The sequence below is a fragment of the Asterias amurensis genome, chromosome 6, assembly GCF_032118995.1.
Source record: "Asterias amurensis chromosome 6, ASM3211899v1".
Lineage (NCBI taxonomy): Eukaryota > Metazoa > Echinodermata > Asteroidea > Forcipulatida > Asteriidae > Asterias > Asterias amurensis.
In genome coordinates this window covers 16,613,471-16,639,261 of record NC_092653.1, presented here as the reverse complement: position 1 = coordinate 16,639,261, position 25,791 = coordinate 16,613,471, and the positions used below count along the sequence as shown (strand labels likewise).

Genomic DNA, 25,791 nt, shown 5'->3' with positions numbered 1-25,791 from the left:
CCATGTATTTCTGTATCGTATTAGTTTTCTTGCAAACTGCGGAAAAATTTGAACCGAATAGGCATTTTCCAATGTTTCCCATGGGTTTTTTTTTCTGCAAACTGCTGCAATATTTTAACCGAATAGGCATTTTCCAATTTTTCCCATGGTGTTTTTTTCCTGCAAACTGCTGCAATATTTGAACCGAATTGGCATTTTTCCCAATGTTACCCATGTAAACTACAACTCTAAAACAACACTATGTATCTGTTTCTTATTAATTTCTCTGATGTTATCCCTGCAAACAGCGGTGCACAAAACCAACAAGATAAGCAACGTATGGGCATATGGTGATGTTTATACAGACATGACAGAAGTTAGTGATCTCTCAAGACTCTGATGTGGGTTAAAGGGTTTGGGTACTTCTTGTACCAAACAAAACACAAACGTTCCAAGATTCAAAATAAACTTACACGGTTTAAAGATACAATGTATTCATTGTATAAAGCTGCCCTTTATAATATTTGCTGTGGTGAAATTGCAGTTTATTTTTAAATGAGTAAACCAGTTTCACACAAAACACAAATTGTCTCAGTGAGACGAAAGTTATTTGAGCATGATTACCGGATTTACGCGACACTCCTGATAACAATGCTTTGTGATTTCCCTTGTTTTCCTCAAAAACTTGACGACTAACAAAACTACTCTTCTACAGGTAAATTATATTAGAGAGTAGGGATTCACGTCAGGGCCAAAAACGTGATCTCCAAAAGGTATCAAAACCTTTAATCAAAACTAGACGATGACAATTTGCTTTTCCTAAAATGAGTGCGGCAATACCTTTGAATGTACATGTAGCATGGAAAGAGTTCTAAATGTGCAGCCTTTAAAAAACAAAACAATTATCAGCTAGACCACGAGCATGCCCCTCTGAAAAGAGGTCAGCCCAATAACCCATAGCCTTTTTCAGTACATGCATGTACTGCTCCCACATACAACCAATTAATTAAGTCAGATGTACAGGTGAGAGGAACTTGCTGCCGCAAAACTCTCCAAAAATTTGACGTTCCGAATGATTTGCGATCAGGCTCTGTTAGGGAGACTTGAGTGTGCATTTTGATCATTGCCAATGTACTTAAAGGAACATTACAGAATTGGTAAAAAAGCAAAATGGTGAAGATCACAGATTTACACAAAACTTTACACGGTTGAATGATGATAATAGTAGAAAACATCCCATGACATATATCTGTCTGAAATGTCATATTTGATGAGAAATACATAAAACTAATTTCCCGTTTGGAGTTTATCACTCAGTGAGCTTTCTATTCATTTTTGTTTTTTGCATCGATGTCATGCAAAATGTGTAATCTGTTTTTCACTATTTTCTTGTGACCCAGATGGCAGATCGATCTCAAACAGGTTTGTCAGTTTATGTATATGGTGGATTACATAAAGTGCTTACAGCAACTGTTTTGTTACCAAAAACCAATAATAATGTTCATTTAAAGGCACTGGACACTATTGGTAATTCCTCAAATAATTGTTAGCATAAAAGCTTACTTGGTAACGAGCAATGGAGAGCAGTTGATAGTATAAAACATTGTGAGAAACGGCTCCCTCTGAAGTAACGGAAGTCTTAAGAAAGAAGTAATTTCTCACTAAAATATTTGAATAAAATTCGAGACCTCAGCTGAGGTCTTGAGTTCAAGCATCTAAAAAGCACACAACTGGTGCGACAATGGAGTTTTTTCTTCCATTATTCTCTCACAACTTCATCGACCAATTATGTTAAAATTTTCACAGTTTTTTTTTTTATTTTATGGATTTGTTGGGATACACCAAGTGAGAAGACTGGTCTTTGACAATTACCAAAGGTGTCCAGTGCCTTTAACACAAGTTCATCTCCCTACGTGCGCACTGTGTGCCTACCAATCAAAGGTACGGACTATAGACTGAGTTAATTCAATCTGCCTGATTTGGGGGACTGCAACTTGACAATATGACGTATCTGACATATATGAGCTCGTGACTTTCTCGACGCTCGTTCTATCAATGCTAAACGAAGCAAATTCTTGACTTAAAGTCACACTGTACTTTTTTTTAAGTCTACTCCACCAATACATAGTCACAATGCTGCAAGATGCCATGGTTGCGCCGCCATTGCATGGTGGCTGGCAGTGCATTGTTTTGTACACAAAGACATGGAATAACATTGTCTTTAAACAGGCCTGTGAGTGGACCCTTAAAAAAGGAACTGAAACACTTCATGATGTAAAAATTATCGTGTAACCTCAAGTGAGCGCGTGTAAAGCAATTATGCGACATGTCAAGCTTATATGGGGGGGGGGGGGGGAGAGAGAAAGGGGGGAAAAAGCGGAACAAAAAAATCGGCCTGATCAATAAAACAGCACATATCCGCTTTTAAGCAGAGAACTCACAGGCCTGTGAAAAATCTTCAAGACTTGAATGTCACTCTTGAAGGGACATATCAATTTTCCTGTGGTGAGCGGCACTTCAATGAGGAAAATGTGTATTTGCATCGGAACAAAATGACATTTGCCATGGGTTGTTTCAAAGCCTGAACTTTGTCTTTCTCAACAATTTACACATTTTTTCTGACGAATACCATGAATACCATCTGGCAGCATGCTCTATGTTCCTCTGACCCGTTTATCCAGCTATGGGGACAGGGCATTCAGTAACATTTCACCACGCCTCTGGAACTCTCTGCCTCAACATCTCAAGGACACACATGACATCTCTCAATTCCAACATTCTCTCAAAACCCATCTCTTCAGATTAGCCTTTGCAGATATTGAGTGAAGTTTTTTTTTCTTGTTCTTTGACCAGCGCCTTTGAATGTTCCACAGATTTAGTGCGCTTTATAAATGCTGTATTATTATTATTATTATTATTATTATTATTATTATTATTATTATTATTATTATTATTATTATTATTATTATTTAACAATGTATACAACACTGACCATATATATTTATTAACATCTAAACAGTTAAGAGTCCCTGCCTGTAAGAATGTACCAAATTAGGGGGGGGTGTGATTCATGGGTTCGCAGATCTTCTTCCAAAAAATTAGAGTGATACACCATCATACCAAACGAATAAATCCAAAATTTTAGTTTGCTGACGCTTTCGGTTTTGGAGTTACCAGTTATCAAAGTTTGGGCCAAAAAGCCCTCAAGAAACGAATAGTACATTCTCTGTAAACACAAAAACGTGCGCCAAGGTCATCCCAGAAAAAGTAAAACATTTTTTGAAACCTCCAGTTGGGCTTATAACAAAAGTATAAAAAAAAATTTGGGATCTCGTTGGCGCATCATGTTACGCGCACCTGAACCTTTGACGAACAGTGCCCTCGTGCCATTTTCAACGCCTCATAACTCAGCGCGCCTATAAGATCCCATAAATTGAACAAGTTCAAATGAAAGAGCTTGCATCCCTAAAACAAATTTAAGTGCAAAGTGAGTGGGATCTCGTTGGCGCAGAGAGATAATAGAGGTCAAAGTTCAAATTTTACCAATATATTGCGTTTTCGCACCTCCATAACTTCGCGCGCCAACAACAAAAAATTGTTTTTATGGCAACTGGGTATTGGAACAGTTTTCATCTAATGACAAATGAAAACAGAATCTTGGGATCTCTGCAACTTGCATGTCAAAAGATTTTTTGAAAATTTTCTAAAGTATTGTCATTCCACACATTTTGGCCTAAATTGGCACAACATTCACTTTTTTCATCACTGTAAGTATCTGTGCCAACAAGATCCCATCAATGTTTTCTTGTATTTGGTTAAGTTGAGTGTTCCTAAACAGATTTCAATTGAAAAATAATTGGGATCATGTTGGCCCCGCCAATATAACAAAGGTCAAAGGTCATATGAAACTAAACTACTGCCTATTTCGGGCGATTTTGCGTCGTCTAGAAATCCACGCGCCAATATGATCCCATTAAGTTGTCTGCGTTTTATGATTATATAGATTCTCAGCAACACATAAAAAGCAAAAACCAAATGGGATTTGAGTGGCGCTAACAAATATTACAGATCAAAAGTTCACAATACATGCCTATACTTATGCATTGCTGTGGCAACCGAAAGTGAGAAATATCCCCCAATTTCAAAATGTTGGCAAACCATGAAGGGGATTGGTCTCCAACACGAATTTTGGTCAAGAGATAGACTGGACTTGTTTTTACAAATGGTGTTAGTTTAATGTTGGTTGGTAACTGTTGCCAAGGTCAAAGGTTACAAAGAATATGGGTGTTTTTTATATTTTCTGTCAAGAGCCAACTTCAGAGCCTTTTCAAGATTTTATTTAATGAACAAGGGCTCTTTCCTTTATGTTGGGGAAAACCACTTATAATATCTAGGCACATGTGATTGTCCCAAATTAATTATAGAGCCCTTGTTCATTTGATAAAATGATGACATGGCTTTGAAGTTGGCTCTCCACAGAAAATATTGGTGTTTTGTAATACATTTTCTGTCAAGAACCAACTTCGAAGCCCTGTCAACATTTTATCAAATGAACAAGGGCTCTATAATTAATTTGGGACAACCATATGTGCCTAGATATTATAAGTGGTTTTCCCCAACATAAAGGATAGAGCCCTTGTTCTTTAAATAAAATCTTGAAAAGGCTCTGAAGTTGGCTCTTGACGGAAATATAAAAAACACCCATATTCTTTGTAACCTTTGACCTTGGCAACAGTTACCAACCAACATTAAACTAACACCATTTGTAAAAACAAGTCCAGTCTGTATCTTGACCAAAATTCATTTTGGAGACCTATCCCCTTCATAGTTTGCCAACATTTTGAAATTGGGGGATATTTCTCACTTTCGGTTGCCACAGCAATGCATAAGTACAATGTGTATAGGCATGTATTGTGAACTTTTGATCTGTAATATTTGTTAGCGCCACTCAAATCCCATTTGGTTTTTGCTTTTTATGTGTTGCTGAGAATCTATATAATCATAAAACACAGACAACTTAATGGGATCATATTGGCGCGTGGATTTCTAGACGACGCAAAATCGCCCGAAATGGCAGTAGTGTAGTTTCATATGACCTTTGACCTTTGTTATATTGGTGGGCCAACATGATCCCAATTATTTTTCAATTGAAATCTGTTAAGGAACACTCAACTTAACCAAATACAAGAAAACATTGATGGGATCTTATTGGCATAGATGCTTACAGTGATGAAAAAAGTGAATGTTGTGCCAATTTAGGCCAAAATGTGTGGAATGACAGTACTTTAGAAAATTTTCACAAAATCTTTTGACATGCAAGTTGCAGAGATCCCAAGATTCTTTTTTCATTTGTCATTAGATGAAAACTGTTCCAATACCCAGTTGCCATAAAAACAATTTTTTGTTGTTGGCGCGCGAAGTTATGGAGGTGCGAAAACGCATTATATTGGTAAAATTTGAACTTTGACCTCTATTATCTCTCTGCGCCAACGAGATCCCACGCACTTTGCACTTAAATTTGTTTTAGGGATGCAAGCTCTTTCATTTGAACTTGTTTAATTCATGGGATCTTATAGGCGCGCTGAGTTATGAGGCGTTGAAAATGGCACGAGGGCACTGTTCGTCAAAGGTTCAGGTGCGCGTAACATGATGCGCCAACGAGATCCCAATTTTTTTTTTTTACTTTTGTTATGAGCCCAACTGGAGGTTTCAAAAAATGTTTTACTTTTGTTGGGATGACCTTGGCGCACGTTTTTGTGTTTACAGGGAATGTACTATTCGTTTCTCGAGGGCTTTTTGGCCCAAACTTTGATAACTGGTAACTCCAAAACCGAAAGCGTCAGCAAACTAAAATTTTGGATTTATTCGTTTGGTATGATGATGTATCACTCTAATTTTTTAGAAGAAGATCTGAGAACCCATGAATCACCACTTGGTACACTCTTACAGGCAGGGGCTCTTAAAACGAACAATTTTTTGTAGCTGACGTTTACGACCCCCTTGTTGGGTTGTCGTTTAGCCTTTGAGAAAGACTCTACTTGAGTCAAAACGTCAGGCCTTTAAAGGCAGTGGACAGTATTGGTAAAAACTCAAAATAATTATTAGCATAAAACCTTACTTGGTAACGAGTAATGGAGAGCTGTTGGTAGTATAAAACATTGTGAGAAACGGCTCCCTCTGAAGTAACAGAGTTTCGAGAAAGAAGTAATTTTCCACGAATATGATTTCGAGACCTCAGAATTAGATTTTGAGGTCTCGAAATCAACCATCTGAAAGCACACAACTTCGTGTGACAAGGGTGTTTTTTCTTCCATTATTATCTCGCAATTTTGACGACCAATTGAGCTCAAACTTTCACATGTTTGTTATTTTATGCATATGTTAAGATACACCAAAAGAGAAGACTGTTCTTTGACAATTACCAATAGTGTTAAGGGTCTTTAACTATTTTGGGTGTATTTAGATATGTTACTTACATGTTCTAGAAGGGCAAGTTTGTTTTGAAGTTCAGTGTTTTTCCTTGAGAGGGCTGTATTATGGATCAGAACATTCTGGTAATCTGCAGACTGTGGAAAAGAAACAGAGAATTGTTACTTTCAGGAACAAAAATATTAATATGCCTTGCGTACTATTTAACATTAGAAAAATATGGGGGTAACATTATAAGTTATCACACAAGCGCGAGTGGAGTACGGAAAAATATAGCGCTTCTGCGTCCCATATCCAATGAGGCCGAAGGCTATGGGATGCAGACGCGTTATATTTTCCGTATGTCCACGAGCACATGTGTGATAACATATTTATCTTCAAGCAAACTTGGCGCGTAACCATAGAACACACAAGACGCAGATAGTGATAATAGCCGTGCAATATAGGTTTTTATCACCACTCCATTCTGCGAATCTAATTGGAGGATTAGCGCGTACTTGAAGATAATATTGGATATCAAATTAGAGTAAAGAAAAAAATCATGCCTGCAAATATTTACAGAAATTTCATGAATATCAACAAAACATCATACTGAGATTTTCAGGGTTTTGGTGAAACACCCAACTGATCAACCCTGTCATTCTGTTTGATTAAAATAAATGTACTTTTTTAAAGTTGTTACTCTCCTCTTTTGAAAACACGAGAAAACTCCAGAACATAACAAATAAAATAATAACTTTTTGCTGTCTTCATATAACAACAAGGGAACATTTCAAAAACATAATCAATTGTTTTGCTGTCTTTTGACAACAATGTTCGTGATAAAGAGGCCAAGTTAAAGGAACACGTTGCCTTGGATCGGTCAAGTTGGTCTTTGAAAAGCAACTGTAACCGTTTGTTAAAAAATGCATAATTAGAAAGATATTTAAAAAGTAAAATATAATGATCCACACAAGTATCACTCAAAACGGCGTGGTTTTCCTTTTACCTCGTCGACAAACACGATCGGCCATTTATAGGAGTCAAATCTTTGACTCCCATAAATGGCCGGCCGTGTTACATGTAGTTCGCAAAGTAAAAGGAAAACCACGCAATTTTGAGGCAAATGTGTGTGGATCATTGTATTCTACTTTCAAAACATCTTTCTAACCATAGGCATTTTATAACAAACGGTTACAAACGCTTTTCAAAGACCAACTCGACCGATCCAAGGCAACGTGTTCCTTTAAGGCCAGTTCTAGCAACCCTGTTCTAGCGAGAGTCGACTATAATACAGTTCTTATCCGACATCAGTGTAAATTTCATTTTTAAAACAAACACATACTCCTGGAAGAAGAATCAACTCACCAAATCAGTGCACTTTCTTCTTTCTTCTAGGAGATCTTTCTCAAGAGTCTCACAAGCTAATCTCTGCTGTGTAACCTCAACCTCCTGCAAAGGACAAAAACAACAGAAGAACACAAATAAGACCTTTAGTAAAGCTTTAAAGGGTTTGGCTACTCTTTTTACAGACAATGTCCACGGGTTTACATTAAACTTACACGGACTGAAGATTATGATTGTAGAAAGCTTCCCTTAAAGGCAGTGGACACTATTGGTAATTACTCAAAATAATAATTAGCGTAAAACCTTACTTGGTAACGAGTAAAGGGGAGAGTTTGATAGTATAAAACATTGTGAGAAACGGCTCCCTCTGAAGCGAAGTAGTTTGTGAGAAAGAAGTAGTTTTCCACGAATTTGATTTTGAGACCTAAAATTTAGAATTTGAGGTCTCGAAATCAAGCATCTGAAACCACACAACTTCGCGTGACAAGGGTGTTTTTTCTTTCATAGTTATCTCGCAACTTCGACGACCAAATGAGCTCAAATTTTCAGAGGTTTGTTATTTTATGCATATGTTGAGATACAGCAAGTGAGAAGACTGGTCTTTGACAATTACCAATGTGAACAACGTCGTTGATAGCGAAACTGCTCTCTCGCAATCTCCCGAGACGGCTGTTCTGCACGAGATTACTGCTCTCACGACCACAGTACTGCGGTCCTATTTAAATGTTAGGAGCCAGCAGCCTTGTGCGAGAGAGCAGTGATCTCACGAGAGCAGTCTTTGATTGCTGAGTGTTTAACTCAACTATCACCGCGACAAACATTTAAAGACTTTTCCACAAGTCTAGACTTTTCCACAAGTCTATATTAACCCCACTTAAAAGAGAGAACAATACAAATCTTTGTATTTTTATTTTACATAACCAGTACTGGTATTTCGGGGACTCTCCTGAACATCGCTCTATGATTTTCACTTTTTTTTCACTTTTTCAACAATTAAGATTTTTTCAAATGTTATAACTACATTGCTTTATTCATTCACTCATAAAAAAGTTGGATTACATCACGTTCACAGACTGGTCTGAATAAAAGTGTTATTTTTGGCATGAGATAATAATATAGCGAGGATAAGGCGTCTCTATTTTACCATAGAAAACGGTGAACTGTGGGAACAGATTTATACACGACCTCACCCACTCGCGGCTAAGAGAAAAGAGGACGACTCCGTGGCAGGCATGTCGCGGGGCGTTGTGGGTAGGACGGTGGAGGGCGCTATTGTGTGTGAAAGTCTTAGCATTATTGCCTCGCGGCATAGGGAATATGCAAATAAGTAATTCGACTCTACCGGTAAGTAGAGTGAAGTAGACATATAAATTTTCCCATAAGATTTTAAATAGTATAAATATCTTTTCTTTCTTTGTTCTCTCTTTTAAGTGGGGTTAATATAGACTTGTGGAAAAGTCTTTAAATGTTTGTCGCGGTGATAGTTGAGTTAAACACTCAGCAATCAAAGACTGCTCTCGCGAGATCACTGCTCTCTCGCACAAGGCTGCTGGCTCCTAACACTTAAATAGGACCGCAGTACTGTGGTCGTGAGAGCAGTAATCTCGTGCAGAACAGCCGTCTCAGGAGATTGCGAGAGAGCAGTTTCGCTATCAACGACGTTGTTCACAAGTCTAGTGGGGTTGGGGAGAGATGGGGATGGAGTTGGGCAAGTGTTAAACCCCCACCCCCATCCCATAGTTTATGCTCCTGTATATAACTCTTGAATAAATCAAGCGTGTTATAAGGGAAATTAATTAAGTTAAGGATATTATCAAGACGATCAAATCAAGACGATCAAATCAAAGAAGTGGAGATGGGCAGGCCACCTAGCAAGGAAATATGACAACAAGTGGGCATGCAAAACAACCAACTGGACTCCGAGAAACTAGACAAGAAAAAGAGGACAACCAAACAGAATATGGAGAGATGAACTAAGTACATACAGGGGCATTGCTTGGCAACAGAAAGCCCAGGAAAGAGTGAGATGGAGAATTGGTGAAGAGGCTTTTCTCCTGCAGTGGATTGACACCATGGAGTTATATATAAGAACTAGAGGGCGCACTGGTGATTCTGCTTGCACAAACACGACGGACCGCAAGATGACAAGCGCGCCATTCTGTACGCGCCTTGAATATGAAATACACGCGTTAGTTTTTTTTTATTGAACGCTCACGCGATGCTGTTTGTTCAACTTACAAAATGGCCGCACAAACAGACGCTGTGAGATGGCTGTTTTGTCAACTAAGAAAATGGCCGCCTGCGCGCATGCCGGGGCGCGTATATAGGCCAGTGCGCCCTCTAGTTCTTATATATAACTCTATGATTGACACAGGCTAGATGTCAATATAACTCCACATATGCAGACAATAGCAAAGCTTCCAAGGCACAGAATTCAACAAACTATTTCATCAATAAATGAGAATTGTCATCATCCACAATCACAACTACATTTATCCCTCTGTCTCCACAAGATTAATCCACCTCAAAAGTACAACCATGAGACCAACACACGCCAGTAAAAGCCAACCCGAAAAGTAAAAACAAAAAAGGCCTCAGTTTTCTTCGCCAGGGGTTACTTATCTTTTTCGCCGGAAACAAACACAAGTCGAAAGGTTAGTTTCTAATTCATCAATTTTATGTGAAATTCCAGGGGAGGAGAAACACGAGCAATCCTGTCAGAGAAATGCCAGGGTCAGGTCTGTCTGCCAATGGGAAATGAAACACTGAGTCAGGGCTGCGGGAGTGTGTATTGACTAGCCTTCACTTTGCTCTTCGAGTACGAGCCCGTACAGTGCGACGACGACGTGCAATTTGGGCTAGGGACGGGACGAGGAAATTTGATATTCCGGAGATACTAGTCGCAGGAACACTTGGATATGAATCCTAAGTGATTCTTAAATGAAAACCGGAAAAATGCTGGATATTGCTACAGGGGAGTACTGACCTATCGAAAAATGCCGCAGAAACTTCTTCGGATTCTTGCAGGAACTCAAATTTCAAACATATTTCAGAAGAAAACAACGTCTGTCGACACTTTCAATCATCTTTACTTCTGACTGTGAGTGTAACCATTCTCACACTGAACAATGATTCACAGGCCTGATGCTTCACAGAGGCAATGGAGGAGATTGCCTCCATGCCCCAGGTCATTGCCTTGGTGCCCTTGAAAAGCTCGAGTAGAAATTTACAACCCTTTACCAAGGAGAAAATGCCTTGGTGTCCTTGCCCTTTCAAAGAAGAAGCATACAGGCCTGTTTCCCATGTTTATTCAGAGTTTTACCTCATTAAGATCGGACTGACATTGAACTGTTTTTGTAGTATGTCAACATGTGAACATTTGAATAGATGTATATCAATTCCAAACATGACTTTCACTGTGATGTCTTTGTGTGATTGGAAGTAGGTCAAAACTTTTACGGCTACTAAAGGCATCTTGGTACAAGTGGCTTGTGGCCGCTATGGTGTCTCTAAAGGGTAATACACACCCGTTACAAATATTCTGCCTTTTCTATGGTTAAGAGCGCGTCACATGATATGTCTTAGTTTTACTAGATGGCAGCCGTGTGATAGTGCATCGTTTGTAGTGTGATAGTCCGATGACTATCACACTGCGTGCAGTACCCAGACGTCTTTTTACCCACCTCCAACCCAATCAGTTGTGCATCTGTGTATCTGAAACGCGCGTATGAACGTTACGTGTAGGAAGGTGGTAAATAGTCTGTTGGGGTGTTATAAAGCAAATATTGACTGCTTTAACTTGTGCTATGGTTAAAACTACGACTTCCGAGGCGAGACTTCCCCGGACCGTTCCATTTTCCCTCGGCTGCACCTGGGGAAATAGAACGGTCCGGGGATCACCTCAGGAGTTTTAACCATAGCCATGATAGCACTCGAAGCAGTCAAGATTTGTGTACTACACAATGTCTACATTCACAAAAAAGCAATGCATTTTACAAGTACATACATGCTCTCACAACTACATGTAATTACATTTGACATTTTAAGTGATGTCAAATTATTGTCAAAATATTATTTGTTTTTGACCCTTTCACATCTGTGTAAAGCACAGTATACTCAGTATTCACCCCCCCCCCCCCCCCCGAGTCCTGTGAAAATTTGTGGACATGTTTGCACTATTCAACAAACAGCGGCTGGTCATTGTTGTAAAGCTAACTTACATCTATGCTTAGCTTAAATTAATTTAAAAAACAAACAGCAAAGGAAAATGTTCAAGATGATAGTCAATGATTGTTTTGTGATTTTCATCGGATCATTGTTCTCTGCAAATGAAGTTAAGGAAAATTGGAAATACAATCAAACCCTATAGAATTGAATCTTTACACTTAGAGTAATACCCCATTACCGTTAACAATCCCATTGAATTTGATTTTGGTCCGATTGGTCTTGACAAATGAGTTTCGTTAATATTTCTGTGAGAGAAAAATGTGAGTCTAGGTATGCTTTTCACATGCATCTCTTGATGTTGGTAATTGCATATGACTATTGCTGCGTTTTTCATGCTTACATACACCTACCTGGATATCTTCCAAAGTGGGTAACTAAGTGTGTGTGTGGTGTGTTTGGGGAAGGGGACCCAAGTAAAAAAAACTTGAAAAAACACATTGTAATAGTGGCTTCTTATTTAGTGCGCATATCTGTCACTCAGTGACGCTCAAGGCGCTTTAACGTTCAGTATTTTCCTGCAAGGTATGGGGGAAAACGTAAGAATTCCCAAGTGAAAAAAAACAATAACATTGTAATAGTGGCTTCTTACATGCACATAACGCGCATATCTGTCACTCAGTGATGCCAAGGTGCTTTAACATACATTTTTTTAAATAGCACCATGTAATGGTTTACAAGGTGCTGTGGCGCAATTACAGCCAATCAAACCAGGAACACCAGGGCGAACCCCTTCTCTTTTCGATAAGTGCCCTACGCCTATATGCTTCATTTTAGCAAGGGCATAGGCACCAAGGCGTTTTCTCCTTGATATGAAAAAAAAATCATAAGTTTCTACTGGAGCATTTCAAGGGCACCAAGGCAGAGACCAGGAGGCAATTGCCTTCATTGTGAAGCATCAGGCCTGATGCATTACACCAGCAGCTCTCAGAAATTGTCCCCCATTTGGGATGCCCGACTGAAAAGCATATTCATAGAGACTTGAATTGAGCGCTTCAGGGTACAAGACCTGACAACCAAAATGTAAATGAGTCTGTGGACTTTGGACAAGGCACTACATTCACTGCACTCTAAAAGGCTTGTTTCTACTTAGACTGGAGTACTTTTAACACTCTTGTCACAAGCTTGACTTTGTGTATAAGCTGCATCTACCAAAAAAACATGGCTGTCACCTCTTTTTTGTGTATAGATAGAAGGTGCCAGGATACCTACATGTACAATAACCCTACCCACTATTAAGCTGTAAAGCAGCTTAAAGGTAAAGTACACCTATGGTTTTTGGAACTGTTCTGTGGTTTCAATAAGGGAATCAATGTGTGGTGAAGAGGTTTTCAACTAGTGGTTTAAACCCGCGTCAGGGCTTGGACTTGATAATTTTACCGAAACGAAGTCGAGGTAAATTATCAAGAACCAGGCCACGGCGGGTTTAAACCACTAGTTGAAAACCGATTCAAAGTATTGAGGTATCACAAAATAATCCGGAGTGGACATATCCAAGCAACAAGAATAATCTGTAACTTGAATACACAATCTGACAATACTGTTCTGACAGTAATGTTTCTCAGATTCAAATTTTGGCAGAAAAAAATGATATCTCTTTCAATAACCATTTAACTTCAAAGTTAAAGGCAGTGGACACTATTGGTAATTACTCAAAATAATTATTAGCATAAAACCTTACTTGGTAACGAGTAATGAGGAGAGGTTGATAGTATAAAACATTGTGAGAAACGGTTCCCTCTGAAGTGGAGTAGTTTTAGAAAGAAGTAACTTTCCACGAATTTGATTTTGAGACCTCAGATTTAGAATTTGAGGTCTCGAAATCAACTATCTGAAAACACACAAATCCGTGTGACAAGGGTGTTTTTTCTTTCAATATTAACTCGCAACTTAGATGACCAATTGAGCTTTAATAAAAAAAATCACAGATTTGTTATGTTATGTATATGTTGAGATACAGCAAGTGAGAAGACTGGTCTTTGAGAATTACCAAAGGTGTCCAGTGTCTTTAAATGATTCTCAAAAGGCTGTAAACAATTGGAAGCTTCTTTACATCTAACCAAGGTAGACTTCAATGCTATTTATTTTAGGAGTGATTACAAATTGTATTGTCCCTTTGCACGCGCGTCACACGCGGCAACTGATGCCACGCTCACCATGTTGGTGGGCAGTTAGGTTTACGCGTCGCCTGAAATGCACTTTTCACTGCATAACGCACGGCATAGAGTTATATATGAAAACGCACAGTGAAATTGCCCACCAGTATGGCGCATTCAAGATTTTTCTGATGATGACATCAGATGAAATGGGTCAATACCTTCCATTTACAATGTTCAAAAGCAGCAAATCACTGAAACAAAATTACCCTCTTAATATGATGCAAAGTTCCTCATTCAAATAAATGTTTAGTATAAAAACAATAAGTTCACACTTCTATACTCCCAATAACATTCACAACAACAACCAAATCTTCCCATGCTGTTTCTGGTAAAAGGAAAAACGTTAATTACCAGTGACCGTACCTTCGTCAAAACAAGCGGAGAATGCAAAGTGGGGGGCTTAAGTACATCCAAAAATTTGATTTCCATTATAAGGGAACTGTGAAAACACGCAGAAGGACACAGGGAATGTTACCACTGCCGCTCACGACCAAGGTTGGCTGGCTAATAGGGATTTTATTTCATGTTTTCAAAAGGGCGTAGATAAATAGCCCTGATGTTGCTGAAATTTCAGCACGACTGACGGCGCAAAGACCTTCTCCCCCTACTTAATCTTTCCGACCTCGAGTTGGCAATGGGTATTCAGGTTGCTATGGTTTCATTTGGAAACGTCTTTTGAACGGCGTTCATGGTACTCAGATTGAGATGTGTAATGAAAAAAAATTATATAAATTTAGGTCTATTTGTAATCTGCATTGTGTAATAGAACCTTGATTGACATAGTTGCTCAAAATGATTTGAATACAATTTTTTAACATTGTTAGGGTCCATTAAGAAAAGTCAATGGTGACAAATGTTGACTTTTTGTCAGTATAGTTTTGCTCCCAAATATCAATGTTTAAAGGCAGTGGACACTATTGGTATTTACTCAAAATAATTATTAGCATAAAACCTTACTTGGTAACAAGTAATGGAGAGCTGTTGATAGTACATTGTGAGAAACGGTTCCCTTTGAAGTAGCCTAGTTTTCGAGAAAGAAGTAATTTTCCACAAATTTGATTAGAATTTGAGGTCTCGAAATCAAGCATCTACATTAAAACCACACAACTTCGTGTGACAAGGGAGTTTTTTCTTTCATTGTTATCTCGAAACTTTGATGACCAATTGAGCTCAAATGTTCACAGGTTTGTTATTTTATGCATATGTTGATGAGATACACCAAGTGAGAAAACTGGTCTTTGACAATTACCAAAGGTGTCCATTGTCTTTAGGCCTTTCAGAAAGACTCTGCTATGGTCAAAACGTCAGGCCATTAACTATTTCTTGCATTTATACCATAGGTCCTTTTGGCTGGTAATCAGTTTTCAACAGCTAATTCTACTTTCTCAAAACAAAACGTGAGTACAGAGACCTACATGTAATGCTACTAATCACAGCACAAAAGAAAACCGCATTCGGAGAAAAAACCAAAGCAGCATGAACTGCTTCAAAGTAATTAAATCTATCAATAACGAATTACTGGTGTTGTCTTTAGTTGCTAAGAGACGATTGAGTATTAAGGGAATTAGGGCAGGTCAAGTTTGAATGGCGTAACAATCAATAAAAGTCCATGAGAAGAAAAAAGCTTCAATCGCCATGGTTACAGTCGATTGGGTTTTTATTGCCATAAGCCAAACTGAATAATTGGGTAAAACGGCCTTATAGAGCTGACGCAACCACGCATCGGCACCTGCCTAGAAGTAGTTTCAGATAACAAATACTCAGTCGATTTTCCAGTCACACTAGTTCAAGGGAAAAGAAAGTATGACAAAAATATCACATTCAATGATCCATACAATATTTCTTCTATAAGTGTTCGGGGGAAAAAGGTGCTGGGAAAATTTCTAGATCAATATACTCATCATTCACCAGAAGCAGAAAATATTGCTTAACAAATTACTGCTTATAGCAAGAACTAGCAGCTAACCAGTCAAAAATAGTACATACATGCAATGGCATTTTAGCTGGTGACCAAAATCTGGCTGATAGCACAAGTATTTTTAGCTCAGCTAATTTTTGTGTTCTGAACCACTCTATGAAATTGGGCCCTGCGATGGGCCCAATTTCATAAAGCTGTTAAGCAAAAAATACTGCTTTCAACACAAATTTCTTTGCTAAGCAAAAATTTAGGGGGGCGCCAGTCACAACAAAGTAAACTGAATGTAATTTTGGCTGTTACCTGTTTATGTTAAGCAATACTTTTCTGTGCTTAGAAAAATGTTGTGCTTACATGCTTCCCTTATTAAGCAATTTAAAGAGGATTTGCTTACAATATTCTCTGTGACCCCGTCCCTGTCACTGCGCGTTGTCACACTCCTCACCACACTGACGTGACGATGACATTCCAGTGCCATCGTCACTACGGTATCTCCGCAGATACTCCCTCCCTGACATCGTGCCATTCTCCGAACCCAACTCGAGAGAATAAATCCCGCAATTGTGGAAATTATTCTTGCACACAATCATCTCAGAGAGAGAGAGCAGGGGCTATCACCAGCCATGGTAAATCAACACTCCAAACCAATGTCACTGACTAGCTAAAGTGGACAGCTTTTTGCAAAGTCGAAGCACATCGCAATCAAACACACACAGGTGGAGTGCGTCTACCCTCCTGGCAGGAAACAAAACCATTCCAGCTTCAAAAGTGTCTTGGAATATTCAGCGAGTTGCATCAAGAATATATTTCCTTTTTGCCTTCTTCCTCCTCGAATGCTAAATGCTTTTATTATTCTTTCCCTCCTTCATAGCCCTAAGGCTTGACAGTGTGGCACACTCGGAGCATGTTTGTCTGAACCGCTGAGTAGAGTTTTTAAGAGTCCTACAAGGTTTTTGTGGCCGTTAGTTACGCTAAAAAGTGTACACTGCTGGGTGGAGTGGTATTTCAACAATTGTCCCAACTTAGTTATTTGAAGAGATCTTGTGAGGGGGAAAGCCACTAATAGACTTGACTTCACAAACCAACCCTTTCCCCCAACAGCAATTGCTGACATTTCCATTAATGGTGCATTCAAAACAGTCTCCAAAACATTGTCAGGACATTTTGAAGTAGATCTTTGATATGTCGATCCTGACGATGACTAGAGCAAGCTAGTTGAAACGTTGAGACCAATTTAAGACCGACACCGCTGTGGTACAGTTAGTAACAATCATATAAGCTAAAGTAGTAGTAGTCCCAGTCGATTTGGTGAGACTAGGTCCAGAATGCATTAACGTCATTCAGCGGCCATCTTAGTGGAAAAGCGGTGACAAAACAATCAAAACGCACAGATTTGTATGCGCAGCGCACAGGATTGGCCAATGAACAACCTCTTTTTGACCTCTAGGTGAGGGCGCCCTACTGAAATGACGTCATGTGCATAAGGTCTATACAAGCAGTAGATCCTGAGTGATCCATCAACCAATTCTCTCTCTTTTCGTATCTCAGATTTAAAGTAAATCAAGTTATGACATCCATTACTGATACCAGCAGCATTCGCAAAGTGTCCAAGAATTACCAACTACATCTTTCGTTGCATCCTGAAAGCCCCCATCTATACAATACAAACCAACATTAACCTTCTTTAGACTTCAAAATCCATTTATTAGATCAAATACTTTCGGTCAGATAATAATCAAGCTGAATTCAGAGATGCAACTTTACAAATTGCAGGGGGAGGGGGAATTGCCGTCACACTTACTGGCAACAGCCAGTCTCTCTCATACATGTACAAACATTGGTTTAAAGGCAGTGGACACTACTGGTAATTGTCAACGACTAGCCTTCACAGTTAGTGTACCTCAACATATGCATAAAATAACTAACCTGTGAAAATTTGAGCTCAATCGGTCATCGAATTTGCAAGATAACAATGAAAGAAAAAAACCACCCTTGTCACAAGAAGTTGTGTTCGTTTAGATGGTTGATTTCGAGACCTCAAGTTCTAAATCTGAGGTCACGAAATCAAATTCGTGGAAAATTACTTCTTTCTCGAAAACTATGGCAGAGGGAGCCGTTTCTCACAATGTTTTATACCATCAACCTCTCCCCATTACTCGTCACCAAGAAAGGTTTTATGCTAATAATTATTTTGAGTAATTACCAATAGTGTCCACTGCCTTTAAATGCCTTCGATTATGACTTGCACAAACCAAGAAAAATTGTGATTTAGTAACCAGATGACAATCAAGCAAAGCATGCACATTTCATGCCGCCACAACACCTCCATTTTGTATAATTCTCACCACTGGCAAATCAGCCCTTCAGGTCTCAACATGTTTATACTGCCCCCACCCTGCGTGTTGAAGAATAAATACCACTATTTTTCTCCGGCAGCACTACCGGCATTTTCCACCTTCTTATTCTCCTATCCTTCGCAAAAACATTCCAGGCATGAATGTGATCTTCTTGTTTTTTGAATAATAATTGGAAGCGATTATTTTAAAGAGTAGAGAACAAAATTCATGCTTGCGAATAATTTTGCGAGTTTGTTGGATAAGTTGAGATATGCAGAGCAATGCATCAGTAAGTCTTTAGTCTGTGAGGACTAAGCTATGGTCTGGACTGTATCTCAACTAATCACTTTGTTATGACCAGGAATAAATTAAGAGTGGGCACCCCAGGGGGAAGTGTTGGTTATTTTTTATATTAAAGATCATTCGCATCTAAGTGTCTGGAGAGTTTGAGATTAGGGGGGAGACACTATGTAAAACAGAACGGGAAAACTGAAAGGAGCATCTGACTAAAAACGAGGAGTTGCTGACAATTGAATATTGCAGTCGGGGGGGGGGGGGGATTGTAAGTGAGATCTTCAGGACAAAAAGCAGTAAAAAGCACAAAAATACATGAATTTAAAGGCATCAAGTCTGCAATGTAAGAAAACAAGTTGAAAAAATATGACATTTTGTAAGAAGGCTTTATTTTAAAAAGCGTTCAACTTTAAATTCAAGTCTCTTAAATGACTACACATTAAAGCTGTGATGATCGGCTGACTCCCTATCCTCTACTCTCATCTCATTTTCACATCCAGCGCAGCGAGGAATATTCAACCTGATGCATCATCATCATCAAAGTAGGGGGAGGTAGAGCCGTAGAGCCAGCCAGGCCAAGATGCTGAGCAACTAAAGACTGATGATACACAGTTAAGATCACTCTTAGCCCGCTTTTTTTTCTTCTTTTTTTTTCTCTCTCTTTTTTTTTTTAACAGGCCACTAGCTTCCTTTTTTCATTATGTGAGGGCATTACCAAAATCAATGTTTATTGAATTGAATTTAACTTTCTCCTCAGTGATAACCATTCCAATATGATTCCTTTAAAGGAACTGGATACTATTGGTAATTACTAAAATAATTGTTTGCATAAAAATTTACTTGGTAACAAGCATTGGAGAGCTGTTGATGGTATAAACATTGTGAGAAACAGCTTCCTCTTACAATTGAGTCCAAATTTTCACAGGTTTGTTATTTTATGTTTATGTTGAGATACACCAAGTGAGAAGACTGGTCTTTGACAATTACCAAAGGTGTCCAGTGTCTTTAAAAGTAAAACTTGTTTGCGTACATCAGCACCTGAAACAAACCTCATACACATCATTTGAAAAATAACACAGACCTCATTTAATTAATTTCCTTCGCAATTTAAAAAAAAAGCTTGGCTCGTTTTAGGGGACCCTACTGATAGATGCTGCCCTACATATTAGATGTTTTCTGATAGATGATGCCCTACATCTTAGATGTTTTCTCCATCCTTCATGTTGGGCATATTGAGGCCAAGAAACCTCCTCTAAAAGTCTTTTAGAATGTCATCAATCTAATAGGAGCTTACAGCAGGAGCCAGGTTTCTCAGAGCTGCTTAAAGGTACTTGGACATGATTGGTAACTACTCAAAAAGTATGTTTAGCATAAAAACTTACTTGGGACTGTAACGGGCAATGGGAGAGCTGTTGAGAAAGTCATAAACATTGTGAGAAACCGCTCCCTCTAAAGTAACAAAGGTTTGAGACAGAAGTAGTTTCTCACCAAAGTTTTTGAATCTGAGAAAGACTTCAGGACTGAACCCTTTAGAAAGCACACAAATTTGTGCAACAAAGCCTTTTTCTTTCTGCAAAAAGAGTCTGCAACCATAGTGCATGGTAAAGTACCTGTTAATTTATGCTCTATTTTAAAGGCAGTGGTCACTATTGGTAATTGTCAAAGACTAGCCTTCACATTTGGTGTATCTCAACATATGCCTAAACAAAACAAACCTGTGAAAATTTGAGCTCAATCGGTCATTGAACTTACGAGATAATAATGAAAGAAAAAACACCCTTGTCACATGAAGTTGTGTGAGTTTAGATGGTTGACTTCGAGACCTCAAGTTCTAAATCTGAGGTCTCAAAATCAAATTCGTGGAAAATTACTTCTTTCTCGAAAACTATGGCACTTCAGAGGGAGCCGTTTCTCACAATGTTTTATACCATCGACCTCTCCCCATTACTCGTGACCAAGAAAGGTTTTATGATAATAATTATTTTGAGTAGTTACCAATAGTGTCCACTGCCTTTAACAACTCCTATCCATTATTAAGCGTTTCAGCGAATTTAAAACCATGGACAATTTCCATATCATCCAATCGTTTTCCCCCGGAGTGAAATTCTATAATTTCTCGTCGATCAAAGAGGGAAAAGTCAGACCTGAAGAAAAGTAATTATTTCTGAGATTAATATAATTCCCAGGCAGCTTCACCCCTGACCACTCTCAGGCCTCCTTCAGAACCGAGGAGATGCAATCTGAACCTAGGCTTCGCCCTGTCAGACGCAGTTTGTTTCAACCCCAACCTCAAGTCAAGAACTAATTTGAGAGCACTTAGCCTCAATTCTCAGAAAGAAAAAGACCGAGAGAAAAAAAATATTCATTGTGCGTTTACAATAACAAGAAGGAACGGATCAAGCGTGAAATCACTATTGAGGGTTTGCATTTTTATTTTTATTTTTTTTTTTCTTTAAAGGTTCAACTTTAAAGGCAGTGTTTCCTATTGTTTTTGGGGGAACCGCTCGATTGTGTTAACCCTAAACAAATGTAGACAAATGCAATAAAACTACATTCAAAAAACCCTCAGACAGTTTCTCTACTCCTATTGGTGGAGAGCGCGTCACATGGGTGTGCATAAACCTTTTGTTAATGCACACTGGAGCTCTGTTTATGCACACTGAGCTGGCTTCCGCGTGTCGGGCGCTCAAGATTACCATAACTATCAGTGCTTAATCTAAGCGCGCGCGCGTAACACAACCCACACGCCTCAAACAGATTCTTCACAAAGTTTTGGAAAAAAATATTTCAAACCTCGAATATGCAATTGTTAAAGTGTCTATAACTGTATTTGTTTACGTTTTTTAACAAAAGGGCATTTATGAATAGGAATAAAAGAGTAGTGACTCGTTCTTCAACGTCCATTTAAAATCTTGCAGGGTCGTTGCCAGGCGATAAAGGCTCCCGCATTCGGCACGGCCGCCGACCCAGCCGGCTTTAAACGTACGTCTCGTCGCTACCCTTTTATTCCCTTATGTATATAAGAAGCTACTAGTATTATTATTAACAGAAACAGAAGGGGAAAAAATTCAGCTAGCATCACAAAACACTTCACATTACTTTACGTCTCTACTGCGGGGAAAACATAATCACACTTGGACCTCCACAATAGCCATCCATCTTCATTTCTTACAATAATTTATAGTCAAAGTCGGAATAAATTCATAATAATTTACTCCACAAGCCCAATCCATGTCCGCTCTTTTCGAGGCGTGACTCAAACTTGTACTTGAAGATTTCTCCAGACATGAGGGTGTTTCGCTGTCACATCAGTAGGTGTATCACATCGCACTACTTCACCAACGAATTATCTCAAATTTGCTAATGGACAAGAAAGCAGCAGGAAGAAGAAAAAAACAGAAAGGAAGCCCTCCAAATTTAATTTGACAAATTGGAGAATTACAAACTGTTAGTGCTGGAAGGGGAATTCTATCCGTTGTAACTGAATCTTTTATTACATTTTGGTTTAATTCTCATGCCCACTCGGGAGAAACCTACATTATTTGCGCAAAGCAGAGAATTCTTCAGGCAGCTAGTATTGGTTACCAGTGGAAGAATTACAAATGCAAACCGCGGTTATACATGACATGGTATATTTCAAGCAGTTTATTTCAGTTTATCTGGGCAGGTCCTAGGGAATTAAAAAAGTTTTGTTTGTTGTTACAATGTATATGTTCCTGCCAACTGCAACCATTCTAAGCATATCATATCATTCTAGCAAAAGACATATCATTCTAGCAAAGGAGATCACAAATACATGCCAAAAAAAGGAGACCTCCAGCATAGGGTTCTAGCTTAGTTGGAAGAGGACTCTCAAAGACAAGTCATCAGATCGATTTCAAAAATGTCCAATCTTTCCCATGGAAACCTAGTATAGACAATTCTACAGCAAAAGTTAATTATTTCTGTTCTTAATGATAGATATTCCTGACATTTTTCCTCTCAGCAACGGTGCAAAAAAGCATTAAGAAGTAAGGCAATGTCTGGGTGTATATGGTCATGATAGTAGAGAAATGAATGGTCTCCAGAGGGTTAACAGAGATTAAAAATGTCAGCTACAAGGGAGTGAGCAATTAAACACAAATCAAACTCATAGATTGAGTAATCTCCGGTCAAGTGCACAAATGGCTATCTTCGCTTCATAAGGATGACACACACACACACACGCCGTTACCGTGCAGCTGCACAGATCCCACCAACTCAACTGTGAAAACTCTTTGCTTCGCAACGTGTCAGAATCCATACCATGCCCCCACCTGTCCACACAGTAAATAGTCACAAGTGATACCACTTCTCCCCAGCTCTCCTACGACTTTACTGATGATAATTCATGCAGTCAGGTCGTGCCTGACTGCATAACATGCGGAGGACCCCGGACGTTAAATTTTTTTCAACCGGTTGAAAATCATAGAAGAGCTTTGGCGGTGTCGGTGTATTATTTCAGATGTTTGGGAGAGGAATATCCCCGAAGCAATGTCCAATTACTGTACAAATAAAATTCTTCATGTGAAAAGAATGAAAATGAGTGCTCTCTGCAACGACTACACCCTCTCCCCCCCAACTTGAAATTACTTTTCCATTTAACTACTTTGCCATGTTAAGGAATAAAAGTGTATGGCCTGACATCTGCTGTTAAGAATAACACAGAACCTTTTCAAGGAACTAATGAAGTTTGGTGGGGGGGGGGGGCTGTGGCAGGGAAATGATCACATTGGTTCTAAATCACTGCAGACATTTTTCATCATGAGTAATTCAATGAAACCAGAGCGACTTTGTTATCCAAAAGATCTAATTGAAATAACTTGGGCGTTGTTATACCAAGGAATATGCGTACTCTTTTGACGTCACGATTTACTTACTGCATTGCTTAGAGGCAAAGTATAATATACCTTTGGGTTTTTATAGTCACTAGATTGTTCCTATATAAATGTAGATATACACAATAAAACTAACATCTGAAAAATTCTTTTCCAAAGGTGGTAATGTTTTTGAGATATGCTGCTGATAATCTGGAGTGGTTATGTCCGTGCAGGAAGAGTAATCCCCAACTTGAATACACAATCTATGGACCGTTTCATGGAGAAACTTTTCTCAGGTTGAAATATGTATTTGAATCCCTCTCTCTAAAACCATATTCCTTTTTCTCAAAAATGTTTAACATTCATATTTAGTCAATCAGGGAGGTTTTCTGCAACAACCAGGGAGATATTAAAACATAATAGCAAAAAGGTTTCCATAATCAGGGAAGTTTTTCAAATTTCTTCATCAAAACATGGACAGATCGGTTTATTCTCAACAATCTTTCTGCAGAAGAATCCTAGAGAATTGCCACCTCCGATACGTGATGCACCCTCCGTTGGGGAAAAAAAAACTAATGTTGACCTTACCCTCCGCGAAACCGATCTCCCTTTGTGACATTTCCGTTGATCACAGTTTTTTTAGATTGTTACACTACACAGCAGACATACAGCTGCATACAGAAATCTGAAATTGGAGTGATTTCACTCTCGTCACACGGGGAATCCGAGTGTACCCCGCGAGAACCCAAGTGTACCTAGCGAGTTGAGATTACTCAGTGTTATGAATTAGAAACCGGACACTCGCTGACCACTCGCCGGACAAACACATTGTAGAGTCGTTTCCCAAAGATCAATTTCAATTTTTTTTTTAAGTTTATGAAATGTATTGTATATGAAATGTATTGTACAGAGTTGACTTTGTTAGGGATAAGATTGTATTACAAGAAAAAATCCTGTGTTTGACATTTTCCTCCTGCCGCAGGCCTGATACTTAACGGAGGCAATGAAGGTGATTGCTTCCGTGCCCCCCGGCGATTGCCTTGGTGCCCTTGAAATGCTCCAGTAGACATTTAAAATTTCCTCATAGGGTGCCCTTTACCAAAATGCTTAGGTGCCCTTGTCTTTTCAAAAACAAAGCCAGGCCAATTGTCTCACAGGGTGCCCTTTACCAAGGAGAAAATGCCTTGGTGCCCTTGCTTATTTAAAACGAGGCATACAGGCCTTCTCCTGGTGTAAAAAACGAAGCTCCCTGACTGTTGTTACAGGTTTTTACATGTTAGAGGTTTTACAGACTCTCTACATCATTTGAAATAGATATCTGAAGGTCTGGTCATAACACAGACCAAGTCTGAGAAGTCTCCCCAACATCCGATAAATCTACTCTGCGGTAGTAGAATAAAGAAAGACAGTTCTCTAAGAACAAACTCTACCTGGCAAGTACAGTAGATACATGTACACACATGGTGTTACCTCAAACCAAATATATATACAGGCCAAGTCTTTTTATCTCTGTGATGAGTTAGTTATCTCTTATAGATTTATCTCTGTATCTCAAGTTTTGCCTCTTTGCGAAAGTAGTGAAAAGTAGAAGGGGAAAATAGGAAAGGTTTATCAAGTACAGAGGGTGAGCCAGATTAACAACATTGTGAAGGTTTTAATAGACATTTTCAGGCTATTTAAGAACAAATCTTCTTCTTCTTTTTTGCGGACAACAACATCAGAAATCAGATCAAAGTAGGAAGAACATCTCAAGGTGCCGAGAGACCAGTGAAAAATCCTGACACATCACATTGTTTTTAAAAACAACTTTGTGAAAACTTTAAAATTAAGAGGAAGGTACATCTACATGCACTTTAACAACATGTTTAACTACACTTGTTGATATTCAACCAGACATGAGAGAAAACAGTAGGCAAACTTAATTGAGTACCATAGGGCTGACCTTTTTTTTCTTCTGATTTTTCCAACGGGAAAAAAAAATCGGAAATCAGACTTAAGGAGGAAGAAAATCATGCCGGTATTCAACACAGATATTTATTTTCTTTTGATTATCGTTTGAATACATTACAATCTATATGAGCATTCTGAAGAAGTCGTTATTAACTTTTATGTACATAGTGTTCTTAATGTTTACAGACTTGTGTACATTTCAATTTGCATTACAATTTCTGTGTTATAATTTATAGACGGAATTGTGATTATAAACCAGACAGAAATTTGCTAAACTTTTGCCCTTAAAGGAAGTGGACACTATTGGTAATTGTCAAAGACTAGCCTTCACAGTTGGTGTA

General features: G+C 38.7%; 1 protein-coding gene across 1 annotated transcript in view; it reads right to left on the bottom strand.

Annotated features, from left to right (window-relative positions):
- Positions 1 to 25,791, bottom strand: part of LOC139938036 (peripheral-type benzodiazepine receptor-associated protein 1-like) — a 236,645-nt gene that overhangs the window by 86,762 nt on the left and 124,092 nt on the right. The window contains exons 10-11 of the mRNA XM_071933389.1: positions 7,756 to 7,839; positions 6,456 to 6,545 (exon numbers count right to left, since the gene is read on the bottom strand). Coding sequence (XP_071789490.1) covers positions 6,456 to 6,545; positions 7,756 to 7,839 — 174 coding nt within the window. The remainder of the gene's footprint in view (positions 1 to 6,455; positions 6,546 to 7,755; positions 7,840 to 25,791) is intronic.